We start from the raw sequence: 17,766 nt of genomic DNA, 5'->3' as shown, positions 1-17,766 counted from the left end.
GTTCTCCCCTGATCCAGCTACAGCAAAACATGAACTACTGCATGTTTCCCAAACTCGGTCCTGGTCCTGGTCCTGGGTCCTCGCCCCCCCCACTCCCCCCTCCCCTAGCACTACACAGCTGATTCAAATAACCAACTCATCATCAAGCTTTCATTATTTATTTTTTTATCAGCTGTGTAGTGCTAGGGCAAAAAAATTAAACGTGGGGGGGGGGGGGGGCCCAGGACAGAGTTTGGGAAACCTTGAACTACTGACATGATGAAACAGCAGCGTTGCCATGTTCGCGGTTCTCCCGCAAAATTTGTCTACTTTGAAAACGATGTCACAGGTGAACATTTATTTGGGTTTTTGTGCTGTTTCTAAGTTGCACTGCAGCCACCATGGCATTTCTCTTTAAAAGATATACAGTGTAGTGCTATTAAAATAATGTATATATACAGCACCAGTCATAAGTTTGAACACACCTACTCATTCCAGGGTTTTTCTTTATTTTTACTATTTTCTACATTGTAGAATATTAGTGAAGGCATCAAACCTATGAAATACATTTACATTTTAGTCATTTAGCAGACGCTCTTAACCAGAGCGACTTACAGTTAGTGAGTGCATACATTGTTTTATTTTTCATACTGGCCCCCCGTGGGAATTGAACCCACAACCCTGGCGTTGCAAACGCCATGCTCTACCAACTGAGCTACATCCCTGCTGGCCATTCCCTCCCCTACCCTGGACGACGCTGGGCCAATTGTGCGCCGCCCCATGGGTCTCCCGGTCACGGCCGGCTACGACAGAGCCTGGATTCAAACCAGGATCTCTAGTGGCACAGCTAGCACTGCGATGCAGTGCCTTAGACCACTGCGCCACTCGGAAATAACACATATGGAATCAAGTAGTAACCAAAAAAAGTGTTAAACAAATCAAAATATATATTTCAGATTCTTCAAATAGCCACCCTTTGCCTTGATAACAGCTTTGCACACTCTTGGCATTCTCTCAACCAGCTTAATGAGGAATGCTTTTCCAACAGTCTTGAAGCAGTTCCCACATATGCTGAGCACTTGTTGGCTGCTTTTCCTTCACACTGCGGTCCAACTCATCCCAATTGGGTTGAGGTCGGGGGATTGTGGAGGCCAGGTCATCTGATGCAGCACTCCATCATCCTTCTTGGTAAAATAGCCCTTACACAGCCTGTAGGTGTGTTTTGGGTCATTGTCCTGTTGAAAAACAAATGATAGTCCCAAACCAGCTGGGATGGCGTATCGCTGCAGAATGCTGTGGTAGCCATGCTGGTTAAGTGTGCCTTGAATTCTAAATAAATCACAGACCGTGTCACCAGCAAAGCACCCCCACACCATCACACCTCCTTCTCCATGCGTCATGGTGGGAACCACACATGCAGAGATCATCTGTTCACCTACTCTGCGTCTCACAAAGACACGGCGGTTGGAACCAAAAATCTCAAATTTGGACTCATCAGACCAAAGGACAGATTTCCACCGGTCTAATGTCCATTTCTCGTGTTTCTTGGCCCAAGCAGGTCTCTTCTTCTTATGGTGTCCTTTAGTAGTGGTTTCTTTGCAGCAATTCGACCATGAAGTCTTGATTCAAATAAAATAAAATGTTATTTGTCACATACATTTACATTTTAGTCATTTAGCAGACGCTCTTATCCAGAGCGACTTACAGTTAGTGAATACCTTTTTTTTTTTTTATGCTGGCCCCCCGTGGGAATCGAACCCAAACGCCATGCTCTATCAACTGAGCTACATCCCTGCCGGCCATTCCCTCCCCTACCCTGGACGACGCTGGGCCAATTGTGCGCCGCCCATGAGTCTCCCGGTCGCGGCCGGCTGCGACAGAGCCTGGATTCGAACCAGGATCTCTAGTGGCACAGTTAGCACTGCGATGCAGTGCCTTAGACCACTGCGCCACTCAGGAGACATACACGTGTTTAGCAGATGTTATAGCGAAATGCTTGTATACTCCACTTTGTCTCACGCAGTCTCCTCTTAACAGTTGATGTTGAGATGTGTCTGTTACTTGAACTCTGTGAAGCATTTATTTGGGCTGCAATTTCTGAGGCTGGTAACTCTAATGAACTTATCTTCTGCAGCAGAGGTAACTCTGGGTCTTCCATTCCTGTGGCGGTCCTCATGAGAGCCAGTTTCATCATAGCGCTTGATGGTTTTTGCGACTGCACTTGAAGAAACTTTCAAAGTTATTGAAATTTTCCGGCTTGACTGACCTTCATGTCTTAAAGTAATGATGGACTGTCGTTTCTCTTTGCTTATTTCAGCTGTTCTTGCCATAATATGGACTTGGTCTTTTACCAAGTAGGGCTATCTTCTGTATACCTTGTCACAACACAACTGATTGGCTCAAACGCATTAAGGAAAGAAATTCCACAAATAAACTTTTAACAAGGCACACCTGTTAATTTAATTGCATTCCAGGTGACTACCTCATGAAGCTGGTTGAGAGAATGCCAAGCGTGTGCAAAGCTGTCATCAAGGCAAAGGGTGGCTACTTTGAAGAATCTCAAATATATTTAGATTTGTTTAAAATAATTTTGGTTACTACATGATTCCATATGTGTTATTTCATAGTTTTGATGTCTTCACTATTATTTTACAATGTAGAAAATAGTAAAAACAAAGAAAAAGCCTGGAATTAGGAGGTGTGTCCAAACCTTTGACTGGTTCTGTATATTTCACTGTGACCTGCTGCTGACTGTCAGGCAGTGAGGCAGGCTGTTGGTGAGTGAGCGGTGGGGAGGGCCGGAGGGGTGGTGGGGGAGGGCTGGAGGGTGGTGGGGAGGGCCGGAGGGGTGGTGGGGAGGGCCGGAGGGGTGGTGGGGAGGGCCGGAGGGGTGGTGGGGGAGGGCCGGAAGGGTGGTGGGGGAGGGCCGGAGGGGTGGTGGGGGAGGGCCGGAGGGGTGGTGGGGAGGGCCGGAGGGGTGGTGGGGAGGGCCGGAGGGGTAGTGGGGAGGGCCGGAAGGGCGGTGGGGAGGGCCGGAGGGGTGGGTCTGTTGGTGAGTGAGCGGTGGGGAGGGCCGGAAGGGTGGTGGGGAGGGCCGGAAGGGTGGTGGGGAGGGCCGGAAGGGCGGGTCTGTGTGTGTTGAGAGAGCAGTACAGCTATTGACAGTCCCGTGAGCGAGAGGAGAGAGAGCAGCGTGCGCACGTCGTGACAACTTTTTAACCAGTTGTAGGTAGGCTATTTAGATTGTCATTATGGAGACACCCTATTTTCAACCCATTTTCCATAAAAAATTTATACGCTAGAGCTGATGCACATCAACAAATAATACAGACAAAGCACTGGAAAACGACTTTGGGCGCATTACAGAAATTCACTTGGGAGGTGGTTTAAACCGCATTCTAATGTTGACTGCTTTTAAAGAAAACGGTATCAAGCGAAGTGCTTTATGCATGCTCAGATCTTGGGTGTTGGGGGCTGCCCGAGTGGAAATTTGAAATGGAAGTTATGGAACTCCCTCGCATGGTTCTTTTTATGGGGCAAAGTCCTCAATAAAACTGACATTAGGCTAAATTTGAAAAATGATACATTTGCCTCTGTTGGCCATCAAGTAGCCTATATATGCCATTGTAGGCTACCATTTGATACAATAAATATGTAGAAATGACGATATCACTGCAGTCATTGCATATCAATTTGTGCCACTTGTGTAGCCTACCTGGAGCTATTTAATAAATAGCCTGTAACTTCAGTTTATTGTTGTTGTAGCCTTGTGTTATTATGTAATTATTAAATGGACATGTTTAGTTGATAATTTCCAATCGCAATTTTGCCAATCAGTTGTTAGAACGCATTAGAATGACGGTAACAGTAGTCAGATTAGGCAACAGGTAAAACAAATTCTAAAAAATAAAACACTGGCTGTTGTTGACAAGCATATTTAATTCATATACATATTATTCATATTTAATTCAGTGATTTGAATTATGACCCCCATCCTCAGCAGTCTGTTCCAGCTGGCTATTGGGAAACACTTCTTACCTCTTAAAATCCCTATTCATGTTGAATAAATTAGTCTGTTAATTTGAACTAAGCAAGCTGCTAAAATCGTTCAGTTTCCATCTTGTCTAGGCTACTGTAGACTATCTGAAATGAGATGTAGGCCTATCAGGGGATATAGGATCCCTGCCTTTATCTAAGCAAACCATTGCAAAATTGAATTACAATCATAAACCCAGATTTTAGTCTGTAGCCTATTGAAATGTTGAAGTCAATCTCGCAAAATGTGCCATTTGTAGTGTTAACGTGTAGTACAAAACAGCACAATTGCTAGAAAATAGCCTCACATTAGTTTTTTTTATGTTCATCCAAGTTTTTCTTGCTCAGAGATTGAGATCCTCTGTCCAACTTTCATCACTCAAACTCTCGTCAGATTTATCTATAGTTATGCACATGCGCAAAGGGGATTTATTTACAATTATAAACCTGGTTCGAGTCCTGAATGCTGATTGGCTGAAAGCCCTGGGTTTTGCGGTATATGGCCAATATACCACGGCTAAGGGCTGTATCCAGGCACTCCGCGTTGCGTTATACTTAAGAACAGCCCTTAGCTGTGGTATATTGGACATATACCACACCCCCTTGTGCAAATGATCTGGCGAGTTTAATAATGGCAAATTATATTTTATTTTGCACCATATTCAAATTCCTCTATTACGTTGTCATAGCTTGCAATTATTATTATTTTGAGGAAACACGAAATTTGATTCTAACGTCGTTACAAGTTACTATGATATTCCTTCTTAATTGGCTCGATAAGGTTATGGAATAAAGTTTTATAGTATAAATATGTGAACTCCTCTCCTGCTGTGAAAAACAAAATAGGGCTAGATTGCAGGACTTTTGTGTCAGTTTTAAGTGGTCATTGGGCTAGAGATTTTAGCTTGACCTGGCAACCCTGTGAAACAGAGCTACCTAGCAATGATATAGAGCAGGGCTCTCCAACCCTGTTCCTGGAGATTTACAGTACCCTCCTGTAGGTTTTCGTTTCAACCCCAGTTGTAACTAACCTGATTCAACTTATCAAGCAGGTAATTATTAGAATCAGGTGCGCTAACTTAGGCTTGGAGCGAAAACCTACAGGACGGTATCTCTCCAGGAACAGGGTTATACCATGAATCTCTCCTCTCTCTACTTGTAATCAATCTGAAAGTTGTCTTTGGCTGGCTAGCTAGCTAGCTAGCTAACGTTAGCTGCTAGCTAAGACAAAATAAGAGCTTCATCTCCCCTGCTGTAACTTTGTTTGCTAGGTAGATTTGAGTCAACAGTCAGGGGGTGTCGGCAGGTGATTACAGCTGTTGACAAATAGCTAACTAGCTAGCTGCTAATTATGACAACAGCTGAGCTTGTTGAGTCAGACAGCTAGTGCTCTCATCGTCAGCTAGCAAGTTGTCTTAGTTAAATGTGTAGGTCAATTATTAAAACACTCACTTTTAGTATTTTTCGACGTTCTCTTGATATTGAACTCATATTGAACAGAAGTAGGAGATGACGGTCCAGTCTTCACAGAACAAATGTTCGCCGAACTCAGCGCCTCTTTAAAATAGATGACAGATGTCGGAGAGAAGGACTCATCCGGGGTGCCGGCAACATGTCCGTTTGTATCTTGAATATGTGCTCTGTCAGAGTCCAAACTTTGTGAAAGTGGTGAATCTTGGAAAGGGCACGATAATGTTGACAGTCGCTGCTCCGCCATGTTCACTTCAAATTCATGTGACTCGTCTTCTTCGTCTGAGGGTTTTATGGCGGACTACATCAAAAAGTTGTATTGCCGCCACCAGCTGGACGATTTCAAACCTAAAATAAATAAAAAAAAATCCATACTTAATATGATTCTAACAATCCACCCTTATACAAATAGTACATTGTCAAAACAAACAAAACTCCCACTTCTTCCTTCTTTTAGTTCTCCATATCTCCCTTCTCAGGCTCTAGGCTTTTGCTAATATTCCATGTAACTCCTTTGCTGTGAAATCTTTCAGCCCCAGGAACCGCTCGGCCGCAATTACAATGATTTCAATCTTCCTAGATATTTTCTCCACCTTGGCAGTGCCATTTATTACCATTGCGATAAAGGCCACAAAGTCCACCTTTTTAACCTTTAAAATGTCAGGATCCTCTTGGTGTAAGACAACCCCTGCAGCCTGCAGTGAAGGCCTATCCACCACCATGGACTCTTCTGGTGCAACATTCAAACCATCAACCCTTTAAACAGCTGCTGCATATGAAATGTTCTGTACAACGCTGACTTTGGCCACCTCATAATTCTCTTTCACCCGTGTGAGGCATTCAGAAGACGTGGCTTCATGAATTCCACCGCAATTACAACATGTCACATTTTCTTCACTTTTATAACTCATAATTTGATATTTTCCACATCTTGTACATCTCGGCTTCTCCCTTCTGCAAAACACTTGAAACATGACAAAAAGCTTTACAATGTTCACACTGCATTGGTCTTGGGATAAATGCTCTAACTGTGTAGTTAATATACCCCGTTGGGTCTCCATTTAAAAAGAACAGATAAACTCTTCACTTTTTCCCTACTCACCACTCGATGCTTCAATCACTCCAGGAATATTTTTAATCTCTTCCAAATCAACTTCCCACGAAACGCCAGATATAACCCCCTTGAGGGCTGCCCTGTTCCGAAGAGACACACACAACACTTCAAACGTACCAAATCGATTAAGACCCAACGCACGTTCCTTCTGATCCCCAGAATCACAAAATATCAAAACAATCCCGCCTCTCGTGAGCCTCACATCCTTCACTTTACCCAGCACTCTCTCCACCAGTTTGGATAACTAAAATGGTTTCTTCCAGATTGGTACTCTGCTCAGCTGCTCCTCATTAACAAACCGTTCTCCTACTAAATAGAAAGGGTCATTCTTATCACTGTACCCTACTTTGCTCCATTTAACCATTCTTTTGAACTATACTCCAATTCTGTTTGATTCTACCTCCATTGTATTCAGATTCCACTTCACCGTCCGCTTCTGCCATCTTCCATCAGTGATTGGTCATCCCGACTCTGAGAGCAACTTCTTCTTCTTTGGTGGGGTTTATCGGCGGTTGGCATTACCGCCACCTACTGTACTGGAGTGTGTGCCAGAGACAGGGAGAAACTAAATCCTACCTGCCAAAAAATATAACAAACTATTTGAGACTATATCTAATGACGTTCTACTCTTTAAACTAATTTCCTGTATCCCCTTCTCCCTCATACTAGATCTCATCCTCTCTCTTTCCCTCTGATACTGCCCACACTGTACCAATACATGATCCACGGTCTCTGTCTCCTGGCAATAATCACACTTTCCTGATGGATGCTTTCCTATCACGTTTAATGTCTTATTCAACTGGCTGTGTCCCACCTTTAATCTAGTAAAAATAGCCTCCTCTCTTCTGTCCCTTCCTGCCGTCCTCCCCTCCCCAACTTTCCTCTGTACCTGAAATAAATGCCTTCCCTTATTATCTCTATTCCACTGCTCCTGCCATCTCTGCACCATCACTGTCCATATCAGGCTTTTAGCCTGCTCCTACCATCTCTGCACCATCACTGTATATATCAGGCTTTTAGCCTGCTCCTACCATCTCTGCACCATCACTGTCCATATCAGGCTTTTAGCCTGCTCCTACCATCTCTGCACCATCACTGTATATATCAGGCTTTTAGCCTGCTCCTACCATCTCTGCACCATCACTGTCCATATCAGGCTTTTAGCCTGCTCCTACCATCTCTGCACCATCACTGTCCATATCAGGCTTTTAGCCTGCTCCTACCATCTCTGCACCATCACTGTCCATATCAGGCTTTTAGCCTGCTCCTACCATCTCTGCACCATCACTGTCCATATCAGGCTTTTAGCCTGCTCCTACCATCTCTGCACCATCACTGTCCATATCAGGCTTTTAGCCTGCTCCTACCATCTCTGCACCATCACTGTATATATCAGTATTTTAGCCTGCTCCTACCATCTCTGCACCATCACTGTATATATCAGGCTTTTAGCCTGCTCCTACCATCTCTGCACCATCACTGTATATATCAGGCTTTTAGCCTGCTCCTACCATCTCTGCACCATCACTGTATATATCAGGCTTTTAGCCTGCTCCTACCATCTCTGCACCATCACTGTCCATATCAGGCTTTTAGCCTGCTCCTACCATCTCTGCACCATCACTGTCCATATCAGGCTTTTAGCCTGCTCCTACCATCTCTGCACCATCACTGTCCATATCAGGCTTTTAGCCTGCTCCTACCATCTCTGCACCATCACTGTATATATCAGGCTTTTAGCCTGCTCCTACCATCTCTGCACCATCACTGTATATATCAGGCTTTTAGCCTGCTCCTACCATCTCTGCACCATCACTGTCCATATCAGGCTTTTAGCCTGCTCCTACCATCTCTGCACCATCACTGTATATATCAGTCTTTTAGCCTGCTCCTGCCATCTCTGCACCATCACTGTATATATCAGGCTTTTTGCCTCTGCCTTGCTCATTGAAACTTCAACATCAACGTCCCCACTACTAAGTGTTTGTTTATTCAGTACATCTACTGCCTCCCTCCACCCCCACATGGGCTGGGACCCAAGTAATTATTATCTGTATACCCATCTGTCTAATCCTGCCATTGGTTTGTATCACCTCATAAAGCAGGTCATGTCTGCTACGTGAGCTAAAGGACTGGAGACTCATTAACACTGCACATGAATCAGAGCAAATAACTACTCTGTCTGGCTCGACTTCCTCCTCCCACTGCAAGGCCAACAGTATGGCCATCAGCTCCGCCCACTGCAAGGCCAACAGTATGGCCATCAGCTCCGCCCACTGCAAGGCCAACAGTATGGCCATCAGCTCCGCCCACTGCAAGGCCAACAGTATGGCCATCAGCTCCGCCCACTGCAAGGCCAACAGTATGGCCATCAGCTCCGCCCACTGCAAGGCCAACAGTATGGCCATCAGCTCCGCCGTATATACAGCCAGATGATCTGTAATACGTTTCCTGACTTCCACCCCACATTCCTGCACTACAAATGCTGACCCAGTACGTCCTGTCCTTGGATCTTTTGAACCATCTGTTTAAACGGCAACAAAATCCTGATACACAGTATCCAGACGTCTCTTAAAGAAATCAGATGGATCAACCCCCTCCCTATCTTTCTGTAGTCTCTCCAACACTTCTAGATCAACTACTGGAGGCGGGAGTAGCCATGGTGGATTTACAGGAATAGCTACCGTTGGACTAAACTCCCTTCCATCCAGTCCCATCTCCTTTGCCTGGGTATTATCCACCCACCCAAAGCTCGTGTTCGGTTTTCGCTCATGTTCCCAGCATGCCTGTAAAATCCCTTTCGCAGGATGAGACACCCCATGTCCTTGTAGGTTGACCCAATAAATCATTGCCAGCTGCTGTCTCCTAATCTGCAATGGCATTTCCCCCATCTCCACCTGTAATGCAGCCACTGGGGACGTCCGAAACGCCCCACTACATATTCTGTATGACATCTAGCCTTTCCAGTGAGGTCTGGTCTGCCGGACCATATGCTATACTGTCATAGTCTATTACAGATCGGATCAATGCAACATACATGGTCTTCAATGAGGAACGCCCAGCCCCCCACTCCTTCCCCGCCAGACAGCGCATCACATTTAGCACCTTCTTACACTTTCCCACCACTCTCTCAATAAGTTCTGCCCAGGTCAGTCTAGTATCAAAGTATACCCCAAGGAACCTGAAGGCCCCCACCCTGTCCAAGTTTCTCCCATATAACCTCAAGCATACCTCATCTCCCACCTTCCTCCTGGTAAAGAACACTGTCTGAGTTTTCTCTGCAGAGAACCTGAATCCCCACATTAATGCCCACCGCTCTACCTCATCAATTGCTTCCTGTACCATCCTGACTATGTATGGCACATTTCTTCCCCTCTTCCATAAGGCCCCATCATCTGCAAATAACGACGTCCAAATATCCAGCCGTACCTGAGAGTAAATATCATTGATCATGATTGAGAACAACAGAGGACTAATCACGCTCCCCTGCGGTGTACCATTATCCACCAAGTAGCTGCCTGATAAAGACTTCCCCACCCTCACCTGGATAGACCTTCCAAACAGGAAATCCTTTATCCAGTTGTACATTCTTCCTCCTACCCCCATAATATCAAGCTTGATTAACAACCTCAGATGGGATGACCAGGGATTTTCTCTTGATAAGTGCGTGAATTTGACAATTTTTCTGTCCTGCTAAGCATTCAAAATGTAACAAGTACTTTTGGTTGTCAGGGAAAATGTATGGAGTAAAAAGTACAATATTTTCTTTAGGAATGTAGTGAAGTAAAAATAAAAGTAGTCAAAAAATATAAATGGTAAAGTATAGTACAGATACCCCCCAAAAACTACTTAAGTAGTACTTTAAAGTATTTTTACTTAAGTACTTTAGACTACTGTCTAGATACAGTACTGTATTTGAAAATAAGGAGCTGGCAATGTGTTGGCTAATTAAAAATATCAAAAAGGTAAATAATGTGGTGTAGGAAGCATTGTAATTCTACCTCGTTCATTTGCTGAGAATGATTGTAGAATACAGAGACAGAATCAGAAGGTGAATGGCACGGAGGAGGATTGCAGAGATGTTGGTCTTGATGGTGGGTAAAGAGAGATTTGCACAACAATGTTTGCAAGTCAAAACCACAATTTCCTTTACCCCAAGGACCCATTCATGTGCATGTAGGCCATGTATTTTACAGGAAGTGAGCTATAATCATCAATGTCATGACACAAGTATAATGAAAAAGCTATAAACTATAATACACTGCTCAAAAAAATAAAGGGAACACTAAAATAACACATCCTAGATCTGAATGAATGAAATAATCTTATTAAATACTTTTTTCTTAACATAGTTGAATGTGCTGACAACAAAATCACACAAAAATGATCAATGGAAATCAAATTTATCAACCCATGGAGGTCTGGATTTGGAGTCACCCTCAAAATTAAAGTGGAAAACCACACTACAGGCTGATCCAACTTTGATGTAATGTCCTTAAAACAAGTCAAAATGAGGCTCAGTAGTGTGTGTGGCCTCCACGTGCCTGTATGACCTCCCTACAACGCCTGGGCATGCTCCTGATGAGGTGGCGGATGGTCTCCTGAGGGATCTCCTCCCAGACCTGGACTAAAGCATCCGCCAACTCCTGGACAGTCTGTGGTGCAACGTGGCGTTGGTGGATGGAGCGAGACATGATGTCCCAGATGTGCTCAATTGTATTCAGGTCTGGGGAACGGGCGGGCCAGTCCATAGCATCAATGCCTTCCTCTTGCAGGAACTGCTGACACACTCCAGCCACATGAGGTCTAGCATTGTCTTGCATTAGGAGGAACCCAGGGCCAACCGCACCAGCATATGGTCTCACAAGGGGTCTGAGGATCTCATCTCGGTACCTAATGGCAGTCAGGCTACCTCTGGCGAGCACATGGAGGGCTGTGCGGCCCCCCAAAGAAATGCCACCCCACACCATGACTGACCCACCGCCAAACCGGTCATGCTGGAGGATGTTGCAGGCAGCAGAACGTTTCTCCACGGCATCTCCAGACTCTGTCACGTCTGTCACATGTGCTCAGTGTGAACCTGCTTTCATCTGTGAAGAGCACAGGGCGCCAGTGGCGAATTTGCCAATCTTGGTGTTCTCTGGCAAATGCCAAACGTCCTGCACGGTGTTGGGCTGTAAGCACAACCCCCACCTGTGGACGTCGGACCCTCATACCACCCTCATGGAGTCTGTTTCTGACCGTTTGAGCAGACACATGCACATTTGTGGCCTGCTGGAGGTCATTTTGCAGGGCTCTGGCAGTGCTCCTCCTGCTCCTCCTTGCACAAAGGCGGAGGTAGCAGTCCTGCTGCTGGGTTGTTGCCCTCCTACGGCCTCCTCCACGTCTCCTGATGTACTGGCCTGTCTCCTGGTAGCGCCTCCATGCTCTGGACACTACGTTGACAGACACAGCAAACCTTCTTGCCACAGCTCGCATTGATGTGCCATCCTGGATGAGCTGCACTACCTGAGCCACTTGTGTGGGTTGTAGACTCCGTCTCATGCTACCACTAGAGTGAAAGCACCGCCAGCATTCAAAAGTGACCAAAACATCAGCCAGGAAGCATAGGAACTGAGAAGTGGTCTGTGGTCACCACCTGCAAAACCAGTCCTTTATTGGGGGTGTCTTGCTAATTGCCTATAATTTCCACCTGTTGTCTATTCCATTTGCACAACAGCATGTTAAATTTATTGTCAATCAGTGTTGCTTCCTAAGTGGACAGTTTGATTTCACAGAAGTGTGATTGACTTGGAGTTACATTGTGTTGTTTAAGTGTTCCCTTTATTTTTTTGAGCAGTATATGAGAATCATAATGTTAAAATACCATAATCCAATTGGTAGCATATTACATTGAACAAAATTATAACGCAACATGCAACAATTTAAAAGATTTGACTGAGTTACACTTCATATAAGGAAATCAGTAAATTGAAATAAATTAATTAGGCCCTAATCTATGGATTTCACATGACTGGGAATACAGATTTGCATTTTTTGGTCACAGATATTGTTTTAAAAAAGGTAGGGTTATGGATCAGAAAACCAGTCAGTATCTGGTGTGACCACCATTTGCCTCATGCAGTGCGACACATAGAGTTGATCAGGCTGTTGATTGTGGCCTGTGAAATGTTGTCCCACTTGTCTTCAATGGCTGTGCGAAGTTGCTGGATATTGCCGGGAACTGGAACACGCCGTCGATCCAGAGCATCCCAAACATGCTCAATGGGTGACATGTCTGGTGAGTATGCAGGCCATGAAAGAACTGGGACATTTTTAGCTTCCAGGAATTGTGTACAAATCCTTGCAACATGGGGCCGTGCGTTATCATGTTGAAATATGAGGTGATGGCGGCGGATGAGTGGCATGACAATGGGCCTCAGGATCTCGTTGCGGTATCTCTGTGCATTCAAATTGCCATCGATAAAAAGCAAGAGAGCCCCACCATGAGGCACTCTGTTCACAATGTTGACATCAGCAAACCGCTCGCCCAAATGACGCCATACACGCTGTCTGCCATCTGCCCAGGACATTTGAAACTGGGATTAATCCGTGAAGAGCACACTTCTCCAGCGTGCCAGTGGCCATCGAAGGTGAGCCTTTGCCCACTGAAGTTGGGTATGATGCCGAACTTCAGTCAGGTCAAGACCCTGGTAGGGACGACGAGCACGCAGATGAGCTTCCCTGAGACGGTTTCTGACAGTTTGTGCAGAAATGATTCAGTTGTGCAAAACCACTGTTTCATCAGCTGTCCGGGTGGCAGGTGAAGAAGCCGGATGTGGAAGTCGTGGTTACATGTGGTCTGCGGTTGTGAGGCCAGTTGGACGTACTGCCAAATTCTCTCAAACGACGTTGGAGGCGGCCTATGGTAGAGAAATTAACATTAAATTATCTGGCAACAGCTCTGGTGGACATTCCTGCAGTCAGCATGCCAATTGCACTCTCCCTGAAAACTTGAGACATCTGTGGCATTGTGTTGTCTGACAAAACTGCACATTTTATAGTGGCCTTTTATTGTCCCCAGCACAAGGTGCACCTGTGTAATGATCATGCTGTTTAATCAGCTTCTTGATATGCCACACCTGTCAGGTGGATGGATTATCTTGGCAAAGGAGAAATGCTCACTAACAGGGATGTAAACACATTTGTGCACAACATTAGAGAGAAATAAGCTTTTTGTGCGTATGGAAAATGTCTGGGATCTTTTATTTCAGCTCATGAAACATGGGACCAACACTTTAAGGGGCTGAGCATGCACAATTGTGGGGCCCCTGTGTTGAGGATCAGCGTGGCGAGATGTTGTTGCCTACCTTCACCACCTGGGGGCGGCCCGTCAGAAAATCCAGGAACTAGTTGCACAGGGCGGGGATCAGACCCCAGGCTGAGCTGTAGTTGATGAACAGCATTCTTACATAGGTATTCCTCTTGTCCAGATGGGATAGGGCAGTGTGCAGTGCAATGGTGATTGCATCGTCTGTGGATCTATTGGGGCGGTAAGCAAATTGAAGTGGGTCTAGGGTGACAGGTAAGGTAGAGGTGATATGATCCTTAACTAGCCTCTCAAAGCATGATAACAGAAGTGAGTGCTAATGGGGCAATAGTCATTTACTTCAGTCACTTTCTTGGGTACAGGAAAAATGGTGGACATCTTGAAGCAAGTGGGGACAACAGACCGGCATAAGGAGAGATTGAATTTGTCCGTAAACACTCCAACCAGCTGGTCTGCACATGTTCTGAGGACACAGCTTGGGATGCCGTCTGTGCCGGCAGCCTTGCGAGGGTTAATACGCATAAATGTCTTACTCACGTCTGCCACGGAGAACATTTACATTTACATTTTAGTCATTTAGCAGACGCTCTTATCCAGAGCGACTTACAGTGAATGAGTGCATACATTTTCATACTGGCCCCCCCGTGGGAAACGAAACCCACAACCCTGGCGTTGCAAGCGCCATGCTCTACCAACTGAGCTACAGGGGACTGTACATTAATTCAGTTACTTACATTGTGTCTTCCAATGCCCCTGGGATAATGTACATTTGCTGAAGAACGAGACCTCACAGTCCTTGTGAGCAGTGGTGGCCCGTGTCAGTGCCTCTGTGTTTTTCTCGAAGTGGGTGCGGGAAATTATTCTCTTATATTTTAGATGTGCTGTTAGCTTAATAAGAAAGCATTAATGATTAAACATAATAGGTTTGTACTGTACTGATATAGATTGGTCAACATAACAAGCTGTGATTAATGTGAGGAACTGTTAGGGGGTAGGCTGAGATAAGGCTTGTGACTCACACAGACACAAACACAGCCTCTTTGTTAGAACGCTCAAGGACATGTGTACTGCAAAAGTGCTGACTCTCTGGACAAGTCGCAAAACAACTAACACCTGGCAACAGTGAAGCGCCAAGGGGCTGGGACCAGCCTGAGCGCCAACGATAGGCTGGGTAAGTTTAAACCACGCCCAGTCTCTACTCTGATAGGCCCAGCCTGGAGCAGGAACTATCTCTGTCAGAGTATTTAAAGAAGAACTTATAACAATGGCTCAGATCTCTGACTGCCCTGCCCTGGTGTTTCAGTGGACCCGTATATACGAACATCATATTTACCATTGAAGTGTTTTGCATTAAAAGTCTATTTTAGAAGACGTGTATTGACCTCTTTTTGTTCCTATACCAGATTTGAATTGACGCAACTTAACATGGGCAAAGAAGGTGTTTAGCTTGTCTGGGAGCGAGACGTCGGTGTCCTGGTTTTGGCTGGTTTTCCCTCTATAATCTGTGATTGTCTGGAGTCCCTGCCACATACGTCTCGTGTCTGAGCCGTTGAATTGGGACTCCACTTTGTCCCTGTACTGACGTTTTGCCTCTTTGATTTGATTTACGGAGGTCGTAGCTGGTCTGTTTGTACATGTCCATGTTCGGAGTCATCTTGCCGTGCCTCAAGAAGAAGCACATTAAGGTCCTGGAGTGGCCTAGCCTGACCTTAATCCCATAGAAAATCTGTGGAGGGAGCTGAAGGTTCGAGTTGCCAAACGTCAGCCTCGAAACCTTAATGACTTGGAGAAGATCTGCAAAGAGGAGTGGGACAAAATCCCTCCTGAGATGTGTGCAAACCTGGTGGCCAACTACAAGAAACGTCTGACCTCTGTGATTGCCAACAAGGGTTTTGCCACCAAGTACTAAATAATGTTTTGCAGAGGGGTCAAATACTTATTTCCCTCATTAAAATGCAAATCAATTTATAACATTTTTGACATTCGTTTTTCTGGATTTTTGTTGTTGTTATTCTGTCTCTCACTGTTCAAATAAACCTTCCATTACAATTATAGACTGACCATTTCTTTGTCAGTGGGCAAACGTACAAAATCAGCAGGGGATCAAATACTTTTTTCCCTCACTGTAAATAGGTTGGAGGCCGTACAGGGTCGTATTCACTAGGCACCAAACAGAATGAAAACGGACTGAAACAGCAAGGGACTACCTGAACTTGTCCTATAAGAAACGCTTGTTTTTCATTTTTCATTGCAAGGGAGTTTTGCTACGGTCCGCACCAATAAATTCGACCTAGTACTTACACAGGTTACAACGGAGCTACCTAACCCTCTTCCTGGAGATCTACCCTCCTGTGGGTATTCAGTCCAACCCCAACCTAACATACCTGATTCAGAGGGCCATGTTCCAGGACCTGACCAGATTGCATCCACCAATAGTTGCACGTCATTTGCATGCCACGTCATCGACTGAGCAGTCGGGCATTAGATTGCTATACCGCTATATCATATGGGTGGCACTCCTGCCTGACTACATTGCAGACGGCTGCCAGATCTCGCAAAGCTTGGACAGGTGTTTAACACGTCAGCTAACCACATCATATGATATAGCAATGTAATGCCCGACGGTCGATGACGTGGCGCACAACCATTGGTTGATGCAATAAAAACGTCTTCAACGTAATCAGGACGGGAAACACCACCAGTATGTGGTTAGCGGATATGTTCAACACCAGCCTCGCGTGGGGCGGCAGGTAGCTTAGTGGTTAAGAGTGTTGTGCCAGTAAACGAAAGGTTGCTGGTTCTAATCCCCGAGCCGACTAGGTGAAAAATCTGTCGATGTGCCCTTGAACAAGGCACTTAACCCTAATTGCTCCTGTAAGTCGCTCTGGATAAGAGTGTGTGCTAAATGACTAAAAATGTGGCCATCCTTCCAAATCTTGTCTCGTTGAATCGTGTTGGAAATCCAGTAAAGGATTCTGGGTTTAAACGGGAGTGTAGGTTTTTTCTTCAAACCCTTATCTAGCGCACCTTACCAACTGGTTGATAAGCTGAATCACGGTAGTTACTACCGGGTCTGGAGCGAAAACCTACAGGATGGTCGCGCTACGGGAACAGAGGTGGGAAGCCCCCCAATAGTGATTTGGGATTTGTAAAAAATAAACTAAAAGTAGAGGCCAATAAATCACCAAATAATCTGAACTAGTTGTGCTAATCTGTTACGTTAACTATCCAAACGTGGTAATACACCCATAAGAAGCAATGAAGTCCACCTGGAACGCACCCGTGTCGACCTGCAACGCGTCCGCGGGATAGCGATGTGGTGCTTGTTGTCCCAAAAACATTTTTATGTAACTAGGCAAGTCAGTTAAGAACAAATTCTTATTTACAATGACAGACTACCCTAATCGGGTGAGCCAGCAGCCAGCTGGGCCACGAGTTGCCGGAGCTCGTTCAGAGTTTACATTTTAGTCATTTAGCACACGCTCTTATCCAGAGCGACTTACAGGAGCAATTAGGGTTAAGTGCCTTGTTCAAGGGCACATCGACAGATTTTTCACCTAGTCGGCTCGGGGATTAGAACCAGCGACCTTTCGGTTACTGGCACAACGCTCTTAACCACTAAGCTACCTGCCGCCCATTTTACGTTTGAAATAACCACTAAGCTACCTGCCGCCCATGCCGTTTACATTTTACGTTTGAAATATTTTTATTAATTAAGGTGCTGCAAATGCAATGCTCACCTATTATTTATTAATTACCATTTTGCTTCCTATGGCGGGCAATGGAGGTCTGGTTGTCGGCTATGCTGGAAATGTGATCTCGCGTTATTGTGTCATTGTCAATACAGTACATATGAAAT

The 17,766-nt window shown here is 45.3% G+C and overlaps 1 protein-coding gene across 3 annotated transcripts in view; it reads right to left on the bottom strand.

The window, feature by feature from the left end:
* Positions 1-7,085, bottom strand: part of rufy3 (RUN and FYVE domain containing 3) — a 54,700-nt gene extending 47,615 nt beyond the window's left edge. For all 3 annotated transcript variants that reach the window (XM_041835943.1, XM_045212260.1, XM_041835946.1), the window contains exons 1-2: positions 6,999-7,085; positions 5,467-5,832 (exon numbers count right to left, since the gene is read on the bottom strand). In XM_041835943.1, coding sequence (XP_041691877.1) covers positions 5,467-5,731 — 265 coding nt within the window. In that variant the 5' untranslated portion in view covers positions 5,732-5,832; positions 6,999-7,085. The remainder of the gene's footprint in view (positions 1-5,466; positions 5,833-6,998) is intronic.
* Between the last annotated feature and the right edge of the window lie 10,681 nt (positions 7,086-17,766).

This window comes from Coregonus clupeaformis, unplaced genomic scaffold, assembly GCF_020615455.1.
Source record: "Coregonus clupeaformis isolate EN_2021a unplaced genomic scaffold, ASM2061545v1 scaf0002, whole genome shotgun sequence".
In the NCBI taxonomy this organism is placed as follows: domain Eukaryota; kingdom Metazoa; phylum Chordata; class Actinopteri; order Salmoniformes; family Salmonidae; genus Coregonus; species Coregonus clupeaformis.
The sequence above is the reverse complement of the archived record's forward strand: the minus strand, read 5'-3'. Positions and strand labels throughout refer to the sequence as shown.